General features: G+C 39.0%; 1 protein-coding gene across 1 annotated transcript; it reads left to right on the top strand.

Annotated features, from left to right (window-relative positions):
• The first annotated feature begins 13,282 nt into the window (after positions 1–13,282).
• Positions 13,283–14,557, top strand: LOC140140571 (growth hormone secretagogue receptor type 1-like). The gene has a single exon (XM_072162328.1). The coding sequence runs from the start codon at positions 13,283–13,285 to the stop codon at positions 14,555–14,557; it is 1,275 nt and encodes a 424-aa protein (XP_072018429.1).
• The last annotated feature ends 4,425 nt before the right edge of the window (positions 14,558–18,982 follow it).

Raw genomic sequence — 18,982 nt, 5'->3', positions numbered from 1 at the left:
ACATTGATCAACTGGAAAAATATATTGAATAACCTTATTGTAATTCTTCACGGGTGAATTAACATAATGAATTTTGAGGTGACAACAATGTTAAAGTCAAGGGAATTGTACTATTAAGGTTACCAACTATTTTAAACTGTTGCGATTTGTTAGTTCACAGCACCTTGCGAATGGTAGTGAGCTTTGGCAAAAATTGCATTGATCATTTCATAGCGAGTGTGTAGAAGAAATCAAATATCACAGATATACTTTTGTAGGTCCTGTGGTTTTTGAGTTATGTTGTAAAGAGGGCTGAAACAACAACACTTTGGTAAAACGTACAGAACCCATTCACAACAATAAATCAAGCAAGTTATTAAATTATATGATTTGTAGAATGAACTTTTGCAAAACATCGTATTATTTTTCAATAATATATTGATTTAAAAAAATGAAAATCGATATTTTTTGGCTGCTTCGACCAACAATACCTCTTCTAACCTTTAATTGCAGAAAAGTTTTTTTTCCTCAAGGGCAACGTTTTTCTGTTTCCCTTTCTCCTTTTTCTCCCACATATGGTTGATGATGATAAATTGATTGATAAAATCACGCTGATCATGCTGATGATGAAGCACCAACTGAAGATTGAATGTGACAATTAATGTTTAGAATATGCCTTGATTTTGTAACACTTTAATAATTGAAAACAACTGTTTTTTCCCTGGGTATGCAGTTAAGGGTACACTAGGTATTTCGGGTTGTATATAAAGGTCATGAAAAATAATCAAGAAAATTATTTAAAAATGCTACTATATACTCCAATTCTAGGCTCCCAACCAAATCTTCTGTTCCCAACCTCCACTATATGATTTGACATGGTTTGCGCAGTAGAGCCATTTAGACCATAGTGAATAAACTAAACAATGTTTTAAAAAAAATAGTGAGAGAGTAAAACAGCCTAACGCCTTGAATCAAGGCTAAAAGTAGGTTACCTGACGTTTCTTTTCAGGATCTAGATCTTATATTCTTTTGTACACAAATCCATGTATTCTTCAGCGATGTGACTATGCGTGGTTTGGAAACAAAATAGTGGGGATTATGCTGTCAATAATAAACACCTCAACAGAAGAAAGTTCTTACTGTTTGAATGGTCATAAAATAAAATAATTTTTAACACAATGAATTAAACCAAATTATGATCAAACGCAAAAAAATGGCTACACTCGCTAAAAATGAAGTAAAAATCGTATGATAAGCTTCTCTCGAGATTTCTCGAAAGCGTTATAAATTAAATGACTTCGAGAAAACTCTTTCCAAGTTAATCATGAAAACATAACAATGCATAATATTAATGCATTAAAAAGGCATTTGAAAACCTCGTGAGCTTGAGACTCTTGCTCAAACACAGCACTATAATATAATACATAAGAATGAACAAATTCCATGCTGTGTTTGCAAATACATCACTCAAACACAGCACTATAATATAGTTCATAAGAATGAAAAATTCCATGCTGTGTTTGCAAACACATCCCCGCAAGTCATGAACAGAGACGAGGGGGCCCATTTTCTAAGTCACATCTATGACCCAATCATCTCCGCGAGTAGTGCGCCCTCTACAGGCCGAAATCCGCCGGAGGTGTGTGGACATAGATCACTCTGAAGAAGAGTGTCGCCCAAGACACTCGAAACTGCCAGGTCAGTGAAAAACAGTATTTTTTGGTTTTGAAAAACGAACCTTGTATTCTCTATTCCATGCTGTGTTTGCAAACAAAGAAGAAGAAAAAAATTCGTCCTGTGTTTGCAAACACAGCACTCAAACACAGCACATTAATATAAAACATAAGAATGAAAAAATTCCATGCTGTGTTTGCAAACACAGCATGGAATACGTGTATATTTAAGGCAAGTGGCTGGTGACCCGCCCCTATGTAAGTAATTGGCCGTGTGCTCAGTATGTAAAGCAGGTCAATACTCTTAAAGAGTAATCTCCTATCATGAAAGTCGACCCCCGTTAAGGCCCGAGTCCCGGTGGCTGCTCGTCGGCAACAGAGTGGCAGGGGTGCTAAGAATCCGCCGGATGATTGGTTGCCATCTACACAGGTACAGCCAGAGGAAGAAACAAGGAAGACAACCAGGATCAGCGTAAGTAGCCGGAAGTCGACAAAATACCAAAATGTGACAAAGGCCACAGCTGAGCAGGCCTCAAATACAAGGGGCCGCCATGTGACAAATAAGCCAATAGTGACAAAACAGCCAACTCTAACAAAGACTGCTGTAGAGGAACCTACAAAGAAAAGGAGCTCCAGTGGTATTAATATCAATATAGGAACCTGGAATGTCAGGACACTTAGGACGGAAGGTCATTGGGAAATCCTCCTTGATGAAGTTAGAAGATTTGGTCTTGACATCCTTGGACTCTGCGAAACACATCTGACAGAATCCGAGACACTCATCAACAAAGATGAATACACCATCCTTCTAGCAGGTAGGAAAGATGGCATTGGAAGAGAAGGTGTTGGGCTTCTAATATCACAGCCACTTCTTGAATGCCTTGTCAGCTATGAATCCGTCTCTTCTAGAATCTTAACAGCAAAGTTCAAAATGAAGGATGGAATACTCAACATCATTAATGTTTACGCCCCCACCACTACGCACAGTGATTAAGAGAGTGATGAATTTTATGATGGGCTAAACATCACCTTCAGAAAGTCAATAAGAAGGAGAAACTTATCCTTATGGGGGATTTCAATGCCAAAATAGGCTCTGACAGTAAAGCTTGGACCCTCGCAATGGGCAAGTATGGTATTGGTAAGATCAACAGCAGAGGGGAGAAACTGTTGGAATTCTGCATGCTCCACAAGTTGACAGTTTGTAACACCCACTTCCAGCATAAAGCCTGTAGAAAGGTAACATGGACTTCACCTTGTGGGAAATACAAAAATATGATTGACTTTGTCATAACTCAACAGGAGAACCTAAGTACCATCCAGAATTGCCGATCATACTGCTCAGCTGATGTGGGCTCAGATCACAATCTAGTGATCGCTAAAGTGGTGTCAGCACCAGTCAGAAGCAAACGCCTGAAAACAACTCCAAAAAGCTATGACGTCAGTAGACTTACCAACCCCCTGATTGTAGAAGAGTTCAGAGCCAAGATTGGTGGCACTTTTGAACCCCTGCTTCAACTGGAGGATACTGATGTTAGTGATGTAGAAGACCTGTGGGCTAAGTTCAGAGACACCACAAACAAAATTACTGAAGAATCAGTTGGTATTAGGAGGGCTCGCCAAGTGAAGGGATTGCCTGAAGAAGTCAGGAAAATGTGCCACTTGAGAAGAAAAGCCAGAGTCTTGATGTTAAACAACCCCTCAGCTCCAAACAAGAACTGCTATCGGAAGCTGAACAAAGGGGTCAAATATCAAGTGAAGCAGTGGACAAGAAAACTTCTTGAAAAAGACGTTCAAGAAATGGAAGAAGCCCATGCAAAGAACATAAGCCATGATCTCTTCAAGAAAGTCACAAAACTAGCAGGTGATAAAACCAAAGTTCAAACTGCAGCCAAAGACAAACATGGTTCACTGAAAACAGCCCCAGAGGAAGTAATGAAGTGCTGGGAGGAATACTTCAGTAAACATCTGAATACAGAATTCCCCAGAGACTGTAATATACTTAACTCCATCCCGAAGCCTGTTAACCCTGCTACAGCAAGTTTGCCCTTTTCAATAGGTGAAGTTGAAGAGGCCATCAAGAAGCTTAAAAACAACAAAGCGTGTGGTTGGGATAAGATCTCAGCATAAGTGTTGAAAGCAGGAGGACCCATGTTGAAACAAATGTTGTTGAAGATCATCAACACTGCCTGGGCTGAAGGAAAATCCCTGAAGACTGGAGTAAAGGTCTAATAACCCCTGTGTACAAAAAGGGCGACAAACTGGACCCAGCCAACTACAGAGCTATTAACCTCCTGTCAATCCCGGGAAAAGTATTCTGTACGATGGTTCTTAACCGAATTCAACAGACTGTAGATAACCATCTGAGAGAGGAACAGTGTGGGTTCAGGAGTTCCAGAGGCACCTCAGATGCGGTATTTACAGTACGCCAAATCTTTCAAAAGGCTAAAGAAAGACGCATTCCAATACACTGGAACTTTGTAGACTTCAAAGCAGCATTTGACACCATATGGAGGGAGGCCATTTGGAAATGTCTGCGATCAGTAGGAGTAGACGCCAAAATGGTGAACCTCATTGCAAAAATGTATGAGCAAACCAAATGCTCAGTCGTGGTAAATGGAAAGATCACCGATTGGTTTGAAGTCCTAGTTGGTGTTAGACAGGGATGTCTTCTCTCACCATGCCTCTTCAATCTATATCTGGAGTTTGTCATGAAGGACATCCAAAATCTTGGCTCCGGTGTGCAGATGGGTGACACGTGCATTTCAAAATTCGATATGCTGATGACACCACACTTATGGATATGGACTTTGAGAACCTGCAAATCTCCACGAATGAACTGGAAAAAGCATGCAGCAGCTGGGGAATTAAAATTAACCCAACAAAATGCACGATCATATCTGACGATCCAATAGATATCATGCTGAACCAAATGCCCATTGACAAAGTAAATAACTTTGTCTTTCTGGGTAGTAGTGTGCCCTCAGTAGAAGAGGATATTAAACGTCGCACTGCAAAGTTGGCAGCCTGGGCATTTGGTAGATTGAAAAATACCATCTGGTCTAACCATGACATCACCAGATCGCTGAAAGTAAGGATCTACCAGTCGCTCATCCTCACTATTGCCACCTATGGGTCAGAATCCTGGGCGTTACGTGAATCTGATCGACACAGATTGGATGTTTTTGAAATGCGATGCCTTAGGGCAATGCTTGGAGTTTCAATACTTGACAAAATCCGCAACAATTCCATCAGACAGAGTCTCAACATCAATGATGTTATCTGCCGGAGACGTTTGAAATGGGCTGGGCATATCTTCAGAATGCCTCTACATCGGCTTCCCTACCAAGCCTACATCAATGACTTCAGCAAGGAAAGACCACCAGGTCGTCCACCAACCAGATGGAAGGACCAAATTCAGAGGGACTTGGGAATGACCCCACTTGAAGCAAAGACACAAGTAACAGACAGAACTGAGTGGAGGAGGCTTACTCGGCAGAGTGCAAAGGGCCACACCGGCCTGAGCAGATAAGTCAAGTGTTTGCAAACACAGCACTATAATATAATACATAAGAATGAAAATATTCCGTGCTGTTTGCAAACACAGCACTATAAGTAATAAATAAAAATTAAAAATTCCATGCTGTGTTTGCAAACAAAGCACTCAAACACAGCACTATAAAATAATACATAAGAATGAAAAAAATTCGTCCTGTGTTTGCAAACACAGCACTCAAACACAGCACATTAATATAAAACATAAGAATGAAAAGATTCCGTACAGCACTCAAACACAGCACTATAATATAAAACATAAGAATGAAAAATTCCATGCTGTGTTTGCAAACACAGCACTCAAACACAGCACTATAATATAATACATAAGAATGAAAATATTCCGTGCTGTGTTTGCAAGCACAGCACTCAAACACAGCACTATAATATAATACATAAGAATGAAAATATTCCGTGCTGTTTGCAAACACATCACTCAAACACACCACTATAATATAAAACATAAGAATGAACAAATTCCGTGCAGCACTCAAACACAGCACTATAATATAATACATAAGAATGAAAATATTCCGTGCTGTTTGCAAACACAGCACTCAAACACAGCACTATAATGTAATACATAAGAATGAAAAAATTCTGTGCTGTGTTTGCAAGCACAGCACTCAAATACAGCACTATAATATAATACATAAGAATGAATATATTCCGTGCTGTTTGCAAACACATCACTCGAACACAGCACTATAATATAATATATAAGAATGAAAAAGATTCCGTGCTGCGTTTGCAAACACAGCACTCAAACACACCACTATAATATAAAACATAAGAATGAACAAATTCCGTGCAGCACTCAAACACAGCACTATAATATAATACATAACAATGAAAATATTCCGTGCTGTTTGCAAACACAGCACTCAAACACAGCACTATGATATAAAACATAAGAATGAAAAGATTCCGTGCTGCGTTTGCAAACACAGCACTCAAACACAGCACTATAATATAAAACATAAGAATAAAAAAATTCTGTGCTGTGTTTGCAAGCACAGCACTCAAACACAGCACTATAATATAATACATAAGAATGAAAATATTCCGTGCTGTTTGCAAACACATCACTCAAACACAGCACTATAATATAATATATAAGAATGAAAAGATTCCGTGCTGCGTTTGCAAACACAGCACTCAAACACACCACTATAATATAAAACATAAGAATGAACAAATTCCGTGCAGCACTCAAACACAGCACTATAATATAATACATAAGAATGAAAATATTCCGTGCTGTTTGCAAACACAGCACTCAAACACAGCACTATGATATAAAACATAAGAATGAAAAAGATTCCGTGCTGCGTTTGCAAACACAGCACTCAAACACAGCACTATAATATAAAACATAAGAATGAAAAAATTCTGTGCTGTGTTTGCAAGCACAGCACTCAAACACAGCACTATAATATAATACATAAGAATGAAAATATTCCGTGCTGTTTGCAAACACAGCACTCAAACACAGCACTATGATATAAAACATAAGAATGAAAAGATTCCGTGCTGCGTTTGCAAACACAGCACTCAAACACAGCACTATAATACAAAACATAAGAATAAAAAAATTCCGTGCAGCACTCAAACACAGCACTATAATATAAAACATAAGAATGAAAACATTCCGTGCAGCACTCAAACACAGCACTATAATATAAAACATAAGAATGAAAAAATTCTGTGCTGTGTTTGCAACCACAGCACTCAAACACAGCACTATAATATAATACATAAGAATGAAAATATTCCGTGCCGTTTGCAAACAGAGCACTCAAACACAGCACTATAATGTAATACATAAGAATGAAAATATTCCGTGCTGTGTTTCCAAACACAGCACTCAATCACGGAATGAAAAATTCCGTGCTGTGTTTGCAAACACAGCACTCAAACACAGCACTATAATATAATACATAAGAATGAGAAAAATCCGTGCTGTAATTGCAAACACAGCACTATAATATAATACTTAAGAATGAAAATATTCCATGCTGTGTTTATTAGATTATTATTATTAGATGATGTCTTAAGATTAATTAATTCATTCATTCATTCATTCATTCATTCATGCATTCATTCATTCATTCATTCATTCATTCATTCATTCATTCATTAATGGTGGGGACATACTCATTTATATTTGTTTTCATGTTCCTTGTATCATGCTTGACAAGATAAGGTCTTGCTTTTTATTTATTTCACCCCTTATGTTTTTCTTTATTTTATTTTTAGTTCAATAATTAATTTGGTAGTGGGGGGCATGTTCCCTTATATTTTTTTCATGTTCCTCGTATCATGCTTGACAAGATAAGGTCTTGCTTTTTATTTCATTTTCGCCCCTTTTTTATCTTTATTTTATTTTTAGTTAATAATTTAAGAGCCAGTCTCCCTTATTATGTACCCAACTGTGATACAAAAAAATAGAATTTTCTCTAAAAAATAATTTTGGTACATATTTACACCAACAACGCACATGTACAATATGAGCGTGCACAGCGCCCTTGTTCAGCTTTAAAAATTCTTGAAATTTCAGCCTCTCTGAGCCTTACTTGCAAATGTTAAACTTTGGAGGTGCATAACATCGTGCACCATCATTATCCCAACCTGCATTTTGCATTTTACAAATTACATTACATTGTAATGGTTACATTACAAAAACCAAGAAAAAAAGTTGGGATCTTGATGGCGCACAAAATCAGCAAATCCAATGATTTGATGAAAAGCGCCCTCGTGCAAACTTCAAAGCATCATAACGGGCTGCCCCATCAAGATCCCAAGTCCGAACAAGTTAATTTTTTCAGTACTTGCAGAGAATTACCTCTTGTTTGATGAAATGCTATTCAGAGAGTCCGGTGACGTTTGCGCGCAATAATACAGGCATGTAAAAATGTGCGAAAATAGGAATTTTTGACCTTTGACCTCTGTTAACTACGTGCGCCATCGAAATCCCAAAACCTTTTTGCTGAAAAATGAAACTTACCATTGAGGTCTTTAATTTCAAACTTGTTTGGACTTGGGATCTTGATGGCGCAGCCCGTTATGATGCTTTGAAGTTTGCACGAGAGATCCCAACTTTTTTTTCTTGGTTTTTGTAATGTAACCATTTGGTACTTCAAAAAAATGCAAAATGCAGGTTGGGATAATGTTGGCGCACGATGTTACGCTTCTCCAAAGTTCACCTTTTGCAAGTAAGGCTCAGAGAGGCTGAAATTTCAAGATTTTTTAAAAGCTGAACGAGGGCGCTGTGCACGCTCCTATTTTACATGAGTGTTGTTGGTGTTAATACCAAAATTATTTTTTAGAGAAAATTCTATTTTTTTTGGTATCACAACTCCCCTGATTTGGGTACATAATAAGGGAGACTGGCTCTTAATTAATTAATTTTGTAGTGGGTGGGGGCATGCTCCCTTATATTTGTTTTTCATGTTCCTCGTATAATGCTTGACAAGATATAAAGGTCTTGTTTTTGTTTTGTTTTTATTTCGCCCCTTGTGTTGACCCCCGGGTGTTGACCCGGAGCGTTTTGGTAGGGTCGCCGACCCTAGGATCGTCAATTGGCTCAAACCGTATAGACTAGGCCTACTACATCGTACCTGCAGTTGCATGCTTTCTAGTAGTCCGAGGTTGCTCAGAGTGTTGTAGTACATGAGAACTGCCTCCATGAAAAGTAAACAATGACATTAAAAACCTTAACACCCTCATCATGATCATGTGAATGTAATGTATCATATGTACTAGCACATGACTATAGTAGCGGTTACAATGCAAAAGCAGTGTTTAGAAATTATTATTACTAAATTATGTCTTACCTAGCAAAATGCCTAGCTTTGATCAAGACGCACCTGCCTGGCAAGTTCGAGGGGCATAAATTATGTCTTACCTAGCTTTGATCAAGATGCACCTACACCTACCCACCAAGTTCGAGGGGCATGCGACTTGTCCGTTTCGAGAATTAAGAGCTATTAAGCCTCCAGCATACTTTCCTGCCGCTTGCCGCTGCGGCAAGCGGCAGGGCGTTTCAACCAATGACAAGCCTTGATTGTGTCCGTTTGTCTGCAATACGCGTGCGCCACGCCGCTCAGCGGCAAGCGGCAGGTAGTATGAAACCAGCATTAGAGCGGACAGACTCACAAACAGACTACCAGTATTATTATTAAATTATGCATGTCTTACCTTGTTAGTGTTTCATTTAAAAGATGCCGGAGAACATGAGCAAATACACAAATATTGTCCTGATAAAGTAAAAGATGACATAGAACATGAGCAAAAATACAAATAATACTGTCCTGACAGTGGTGGCACTGGTATGCCTACTTGGTGTAGTTGAAAAAGATGTGATCTCTGAACCCTTCTCCTAGCTCCCAGTACATTGACGGAGCAAATGCCTGGTAACCAATGCTCGGTAATGCTGGCTAGTAAGTTTATTTTCTTATGTCACAGAGTAGCAACTGTGTTCCAATATCAATCTGTGGTTCAAGTGAAGTTCAGACTTTTTCATTTCTGCATACCTGGTAGCTGAAAAAGTTCCCTGACCTTCTTCAGTGTTTTAAAATATTATTTTATTCAAAAATTACCTAAAATTAAGAAAATTATTACTTACCTCTAAATCAGTAACAAATACAGTGGCCTATTCTTTAAATCATATTAAGCTACAAATGTAAACAAAGTTGGAGCTGTAGGATAGTGTGGTTTTTGACCACGAGGTCATTCTTGTTAATTTGCACTTTTGGGTTTTAAAATGGGCAAATATGAGGTTATTTGATCAGAAACCCATTATCAGGCGTCAACATTTGGGGGGATGATTGTATGGACCATCCCCCCGGCAAAATATTGGGGGGGGGGTATCCCCCATCCCCCGGGATCTATGCCAATGGTGCTTATCTTAAGAACTGTGAAATTACTCGGACTCCGAAGATGACCGCGCTGGTGATCCACCAATAGCTACCACTCAGCATGGCTGACAGTTTCTGATTAATCATTTGTCTGATGCCATCATCCTTTAGATCTTCATAGATGACCTTTCCTAGGAATCGCATGGGCTGGTTGTGATCATCTGTCCGTCTATTTGTAGCTGAGGATTGTAAGCTATCCTATTGGGTCTTGTGGCCATTCAACTTCTGTTGTGCGTTTGGAATTACTTTCTTCATCGCATGAGATCTGCATTTGAATGGTTTGGCCTTCATAGTTCTTGTCCAGTTGAGGAAGTTGTTGACAATGTTAATAAGTTGCTGGCAACTTTCTGGGCTTCTTGCTACAAGGGTCAGATCATCTGTATATGCCTTGGCTGACGATGTAAGGTCTGAGCTACTCATGCGGTATCCAATGTGCCTGGATTGGTCGAGAAGATCTAGACACAGATTGAAGACTGCTAGGAATAAGATGCAAGATAATGGGCATCCTTGGAAGACACCAGTACAACATTTAATCCAGTCTGTGGTCCAATCTTCAGTTTTCACTCTGATGAAAAGCTCATCGTATTAAATAATTGAAGATGAGTTTCTAATGTGCAAACTGTATAAGATTATGTGATACAGTGCCATATGCATTTTGCAAATCTAGCCAGGTTGTAACAATTGGCTTGCCGTTCCTTTTGGCATCTTGGAGCAGTTCAGTGAGTGCCTCTGTGTGTTCTACACGTCCTGATATCTTCTCCATAAAACCTTTCTGAACAGCATTGTCAATATATTTGTTCTCTGTCAGGTACTCGATTGTCCTTTGAGCAAGAATACCCATTCCAAGGTTGCCACTGGAATTGTTCAAAGTGATAGATCTGAAGCATGATGGATCATTTAATTGGTATTCTCTTCCTTGGAGATAAGGATGGTTTCACCTATTCTCCATGTAGTGGGTATTGATGTGCTTCTCCAAATGTCACAGACAACTTCATGAAGCAGTCCAGTTATTGTTGGACATTTCTTCCATACTAGGTAGGGAATACGGTTGGTTCCAGGAGCACTGTCATTTCTACGCTTTTGGAGAGAGGTATTTATAGAACTTTGATAGGCTTGGTGGTTTGGTCTTGAATTCTCGCTATTCACAATAAGGGCGCCGCCAGCGGTTTGCGATGTAATCGTGATGTATCATGGGAAAAGGTCGACATCCAAGTCCGCGCAATACAAATATTACCATGCTATTACATAGTAACACGTGACAATATTTTTTAGTTTGTCAATATTACACGCAAATTGATAGAGAAAAAATTAATTGTGCACATTTAAAATCACATTATTAAGTATTATTTAGTATCGATTCGCGTGTAACACCTTTATTTTTACAAACTAAAAAATATTGTCACGTGTTCCTATGTAATAGCATGGTAATATTCGTATTGCGCGGACTTGGATGTCGACCTTTTCCCATGATACATCACGATTACATCGCAAACCGCTGGCGGCGCCCTTATTGTGAATAGCGAGAATTGTGTTGTTGGTTTTGGTGGTCTTTTCATGCCCTTCATAGGATGGTATTTGTATTCTCGCCTTTTGTCGTTGTTGACATCTTTGAAGTATTTCTCAGCAGCTATTTTACTGAAGGATGGAGTTCTGTGTTGCTTGTCATTAAGCAATTGTTTTGCATATTGGTAATGGTTTCATCGGAATTGTTGTTGTGCTTTGCTTGTTGATTTCTTCTATTAAAGTTTTAGCTCCAACTTTCTGACCTTGTTGTGTAACCTGACCAGCTTGAGAAAGTCCTTCTTGAGATTTGCAGCTTTTGTCTTGTCCCCGTCTTTTAGGGCTATTTTGTATTGGTGTTTAGCTTCCTTTTTCAGGCGTCTGAGTTTTCTTTATTGTCTTGAGGCATGCTGTTTTTGCCAGACTAGATGTGACTGGTTTAACACCAAAATAGTCTACAAGTCTTTTGTAGCTTTTTGTAGACATGGTTCTAGTCTAGTCTGAATTTATTGATTACAGTTCTCAGATTAAGAGCTAGCATGATGCAGTCATGTCTACAGTAGAATTCATCTCGACCTTTGCAGGACTTAAACCCCATTAAAAGCTATTAAACCAAGATAACACTCATTGAAGCAGCTCAACTGATTAAATCAGATCTTCTCTGGTTGTGTACAAGTGTCTGTTTTCAATGTGCGACATCGCAATAAAGCTGGTATTACAGCTTCAGTTGGGTAACCGATTATAAAGGAAACGAAAGGAAACAATGGTATGTGTACCATTGTTCACGAAATGACACAAAGAACTGCTTTTTGTTAACCAGCATTCTTCAAAATGAGCAACATAATGATTGTTGACTTAACACAGTTTGGAAATAATTTCTTCATATTTTTGGTGTTATCTGTCGTTTACATATCCTTCCTAAAACACAAAAGTACGACCCTCTCCAAACATCTAAATTAGCTAACAATTTAGGACATGTTACAAAACTTTATTTTCTAGAACCTATTTAGAATAATTTAAATGTAGCTTTTACCGTTTTTTGTGGCATCCTTCAGAAGTGAGCGGTCCGATACCAATCTCTTCGGTCACCTCTCCATTCCAATAACCCGGGGCGCTGGCTAGCTATGCCTTGCCCTCACTCATATTTTACAAAAGTGCGACCATTTCTGAACATCTAACCTAGCTGTAATTTTAGGTCATGTTAGAGAAATATATTTGCTAGAAGTTTTGGAGAATAAATAAAATATTGGCTGGTTATTTTTCACACAGTGATGTTAACTAGGCAAGTGTCCATTCTCCCAACATACATCATTTGTTGAGGTCACACGTCAATGGTGAGAGCACTGTGTATTGTGTATAGGAAAACGGACAGTAACTGCAGTATGGGTTAAGATTCGCGAGTCGAAAAGTGGAGTGCCGAATAAACGGATAGCTACCGATTCATCACATTCATCACATCACATCACATCACAATCTACCAATGGCAATAGCTCATTTAGCAGCTGCGTACAACAATATTTAAAGCAACATTCGATTTAGTCCGGAACGTATGTCTTACGGATTGCGAGTTAGAGCACTATCAGTTATTGCATTTGCTAATTGCTCTCTTAGCTCTAATCTGTCGCACTGAGAGTTACTGGCAATTCATTGACTTTCACAATGAACGAGTCTTATTATGGTTCTCAGAATGATTCGATTATGGATAGCGGAGAGGGAGGAGAAGTGGGAGGAGGAGAAGAAGGAGTTCCACACAATCCGTGGCTCGATATTTCTTGCTACGATATGGCTGTGATTGGGGAATATGGAGCCAATAACTTTTACTATTTTCCACCCCAGTTACTGCTCGGTTTGTTCTACCAACATCACAACTACGTTCTTAAATTTTACGTGTCTCCGTTGATTGCGCTTTTCGGGATCCTGTTGAATGTGACATTTCTGTTTGTTGTGGCTCGAGTACGTGAAATGAAAACAATAACTAATTTCTATCTGGGGAATCTGGCTGTTTCAGATATCATGTTTCTTATATTTTCTGCTATAGATTTATTGCGCACTTGGCAGTCAAATCCGGGACTGTTATTGCACCATCCGTATAATACAATAGCCCAATGCGTATCGCAGTCTTTGCTGGTAAACCTGACATTTTACGGGTCGGTCTGTATGGTAACTCTTGTTACATTTGAACGATACATGGCAATCTGTCATCCGCTGAAGCATCGTATGATAGGTGGTAAGAGATATACCGTGAAAGTGACTGTGATCGCTTGGTTAGCTGCCATTGCGATGGGTTCCCTGAGTAGCATGACTACGGTCAAATCCAGATCAGTATGCACACTATGGCCCCCGGGATTGAAAGAAATATTAAAGTATCATATTGGAGATGTGCAGACCGTGTGTTCCCCTGTAGGTTTCTCGCATACCTCTCTCAGCTGGTTTACCGTCACTTACGGAATCCAAACATCATTTTTCATTCTCAACTTGTGTGTTAATATAGTATTCTATCTGTTCATCATATTGCGTCTCGGTAAGCGGAATGTTGCAAGGAAAGAAACCCGAGAAAGGCATAATGATGTGCAAAGTGTGCGAAATCAGGTGGCGAAGATGCTCATTATCAACGGTACGTTGTTCTTCATGTTAATGTTGCCGTATGAAATTCGCACCTTTGCAGAGTTCGTTGAAGACGTCACCGAGGGAAAAGTGGAACTTCTTAGTAACAATCAGATACTGAACTTAGAGTTTTATGGGTCATGCCTACGATTCATCAACTCGTCAATGAATCCTCTGATATATGGACTTAGTAATCCACGATACAGAAAAGCTTACCGGAAAGCGTTTGGATGTGGTTTGAAGGGTAGTAAACGACATGATAATGTCACAAAGAAGACAACGGTCTCAACAGTATCAACCGCAGCAGACGAACACTCTAATAAATTGTAAAATTTGTGTATAACACACACAGTACTTGTAGTACTCTAGAGAGTGACACCTACTCAAGCACTATAGGCATACTTAAACACAAATAGACGAAAAAATGATAAGTAAAGAGCTAGTTGAGATAAAAAAAAACCCTCCAAATTTGATCACTCGCATAACTCAAAACAACTTTTGTAATAATTTACATATTTCATAAATGAAAGACAGTCCCATTGTTTTCCACCATATCTGGAGACTATTTAGATCTTCTTGCGACAATCTGGCATCACTTGAGACTGTTTATGACTCAGTAGCGCAAAGAGTCATCTGCACATAGGCGTTTAGTTGATGTGACACAATCTGGAAGGTCGTTGATAAAAACAGAAAAGTAAGGGCCCTTGATGGACCCCTGCGGAACTCCTAATGTTACAGACAAGACTCTTCTCTCAAGTAGAACGCACTGGGAGTGTTTGGATAAGAAGTCCTAAATCCTGGCCATGTTGTTATAATACCTCATATCCCGCTGTGTGATAACTTAAATATGAGTCTTTTATGTGGCTCTATACATCAAAGGCCTTGGAAAAGTCTAATAGTATTGCCTCAACTCAAAACAACTTACTTGATTTGATAAAGCCACGTGAATGGTAAAGGTCAATCTGTGTTTTCAGAGTTCACTCTGTTGATGGACTGTTGAATGATACTTCTTACTGGTCACAGACCGTCGGACATTGACGTAAGTCATGTGACATGCTCTGACATAAAAAAAAAAAAGTCGTAAGCTCCGGAAAGTTTATGGCGACCCTGGCGTCTGTTCAAATCACTTTGTTTGTCCTGATGTGAATAGATTCCTTTTGTCTGCGTATCTCTCTCATTATGGTGAAGCTATCTTGACACCTTGAATTAATAACACACCTGTGCCTCCGCACTTACCTCTCACCTAGAAATTGGATGTACGTAATGAATAGGTATACTTCATTCAGAGCCCTGATAAACTCTGCATAATTTGACATTGGAATGTTACCCTCAAACCATAGCCAGCTGCAAGTCGGACCTTGGTAATGTACCTTTAACAGATTTCTGTTGATTAAATAATAGGGTCAGAATTTGGTACCGGAAACGGTAAAAATAAAAATCTGAAATGTTAAACGAACATTGATCCCCATCCTAAAAGAGTTGCTTTTGAAATACTTTGGTAGGAGATTATAAGTGAACAAACATCAATCGTACAGGCAAAATGAAAGCTTGCCGGAAATAAAGACACCTTTTATGTAGACAACACACGCCATCAAGATCCTTTATTTACTAGGATGATGTTCGACCTTTCTGGACATGGAAATCCCGCAATATCCTCTATAAGAATTAGATTATTTCTTGAATGACAAACCTTTCATTTCGGTATTTTGATTGTTTAATTTGTCAAATTAGACCAGGGTATCACCGTGATAAAATGGAATGTGTCAAAAACTACATTTTGCATCTGCATCTTTGGCAATTGAATACCTGAATACAAAACCCACCCAAGTCCATGAAAGTGATTTTGAGAAAACTAAAAAAACTGTATCATTTTAATTCCTTCAGTTAGATTTACCTGATGAATACGGCAAGTTTTACATGCAAATGGGTGGGTTAAACTGTATTAGGTATGATGATTATCATTTCGAGGAGTTGGTGGGGGGTCATTTTATATGCCGGACTTGGGTTGTTTTTTAATCACATACAAAGACAACAATGTTGGAATGGGAATACCACTAGTAAGATAATACCAAACTAGTGGCAACTGGTGGTCATAGACCACAAACCTAGCTGGGGCATGTTGGTGTTGTGGAGGTATCTGACCCCTACAAAATGTTCCAAAAATGCTCCCCTGGTCATGGGGTTTGTTTTCACCGAGTTTGAGTCCCGTACTCCTAACAGATGTCCAAAAATTCAATTCTAAGATTTGACCCCAGATGACCTTTGACCTGACCTATGCATGATGTTCCATAATGTTCCCCTGGTCTTGAGGTTTGTTGTCACCATGTTTGAGCCCCGTACCTCTTACAGATATCCAGAAAATGAAATTCTACGATTTGACCCCAGATGACCTTTGACATGACCCTTGCACAGTGTTCCAAAATGTTCCCCAGGTCAGTAAGTTTGTTGTTGTGGAGTTTGAGCCCCGTACCCCTAACAGATGTCCAGAAAATGCATTTAGAAAATTTGACCTCTACATGACCTTTGACCTGACCCCTGCAAAATGTTCCCCTGGTCATGAGATTTGTTGTCACTGAGATTGAGCCCCATACCCCTTGCAGATATCCAGAAAATGAAGTTATAAAGATTTGACCCCAGATAACCTTTGACCTGACCCCTGCAAAGTGTTCCAACATGTTCCCCTGATCATTAAGTTTGTTGTCACCAAGTTTGAGCCCCGTACCCCTTACAGATGTCCAGGAAATGCGTTTCTAAAATTTGACCTCTGCATGACCTTTGACCTGACCCCGCAAAATGTTCCCCTGGTCATGAGATTTATTGTATCGAGTTTGAGCCCCATACTCCTTACATATGTCCAGATAATGCAATTGTAAGATTTTACCCCTTAATGACCTTTGACCCCAATTCTGTGTGCAAGGTATGGGCACTGGGTAAAGCCGATGCACATGTGTAAGTGACGTCATTGTGCTATGTAATATGTGGCAGAAGAAGCATTTTGAAGATATTTGGTTATATACCGAAAATGCCGCTTTAATGACCTTTGATCCCAATTCTGTTTGCACCATATGGGCACTCATGGATATAGGTGGCGATACATATGTGCAAGTTACGTAATTGTAGGGTGTAACATGTAGGAGGAGAAGCATTTTGAAATTACCTAGTTTTTGTTGCCAGAAGAAAGCAGAATCGGATAGCATTAGAATACCTAGCTGGGGGGTGTAACCCCCCCCAGCTAGGTAATAAAGCACACCGGTATATGTTGATAAGCACACTGCCATGCAATATAATATAAACTACACACTTTCCTTAATTAAACCCATTTTTTTTTCCAAAATTCACTCTCAAGCAATCAATATGTTACAAGTCCTGGACTTGGGTAGTTCTTTTATGCCTACTGATTATGTTAGTCTCAAGTCCTGAGCTTGGGTTGTTCTTTCATATATACATGATGGGTTTCTTGTGTATTTACATAATTATGATAAACCTATGTACAGTATAAGCAATAATTTCTCATGGTTAACTCAATTTGGCCAAAGTATGGACTTGGGTGGATTTTGTATTCATGTATTCAATTCGAATTGTGCCTTGGAAAGCACAATAGCTTGGCAGTGGTTCCCAACCTGTTTGTTTTGTTCGTAATGCCACCCCAAGTCAAAACATTCATGACAACATAACAACACTACATCACAAACCCCATATTATTCCAGGATAAACTGCCCCTGCCCCCATTTGAGGTTGAGACCCCAAATGAAGGTCACAAACAGCTGACAAACTCATTGGTTTTATGTGTGCCCTCTTAAAAACCATGCCGAGTGATTGCTTTCTCCTTTTTTGTATTGTGCTACAAACCGATCAAAGAAACAATGTCACCATTTATCAGAACCAAATGCAGTATCGCTTAAATTTTAGAAGTCCGTTTTGAAGGAACATTGTGGAGAATCTTGCATTACAAAAAAACTGTTTTCTTATAAAATTATCGATATCTTGATTGTGTAACGCACAGTGTCATCGCCCCGATATCTTCATCATGGCAGAAATCGCCATGGTAGGTTGAATCCACAGCCACGCATGCCTATTTTGTTCCGACCTTTGAGACGCATATAATGAGCCGAGGGACATCCGACTAAAGCTACTGACAATAGCCGGGTAATTGACCTCTATGTGTATGAGTGAGCATGTATACGCCATTGATGAGGTCAATGGTCATATGCTTTTAGACTGCTTGCACGAGTGAATGCAGCTAGCAGCTGCTAGCCTACGCTGCACTATAGTTCGGCACATATAAAATCAGAATATTTTTGTCAGTTTTGAGTTCAATGGTTCTTTCTCAAGACGCAAGCTAACGACTATCATATCCGTTGAACACGTACAAAATCTGGCTTCTTTAGACTAAATCAATAACGGGAGATATTCATCATTTTCTACCCCGGTATCCAAAGATTTATCGTCTGAATATCAAATCGTGCATAGCACATTCACGTGTATCGATCCCGGTATTCATTTCAATGTCTCTGCTGCATAATGTAATTATTAACCGGGCGATGTCGGTGTGTAACGTTAGTTTAGACATCTAACTACCTATATTATTTCTCAACTTTCTGTACAGTATTTGTACATTTTGTAGAGGTTTTTGTTGTATTTGAATTTCAATCTTTCGAGTGTTGTTGGATTACTGCATAAGTGGAACAGTATGTTGTATCAAATGAAATGGAAGAATTTGATCTATCATTTGATTGGTAAAATGAAATGACATTA

The sequence above is a fragment of the Amphiura filiformis genome, chromosome 19 (assembly GCF_039555335.1).
Source record: "Amphiura filiformis chromosome 19, Afil_fr2py, whole genome shotgun sequence".
NCBI classification, from domain to species: domain Eukaryota; kingdom Metazoa; phylum Echinodermata; class Ophiuroidea; order Amphilepidida; family Amphiuridae; genus Amphiura; species Amphiura filiformis.
This window is presented reverse-complemented; position numbering and strand designations above follow the sequence as displayed.

Excerpts from the sequence above, each read along its gene's own strand:
- LOC140140571 (XM_072162328.1), top strand. The coding sequence starts at position 13,283 with ATGAACGAGTCTTATTATGGTTCTCAGAATGATTCGATTATGGATAGC.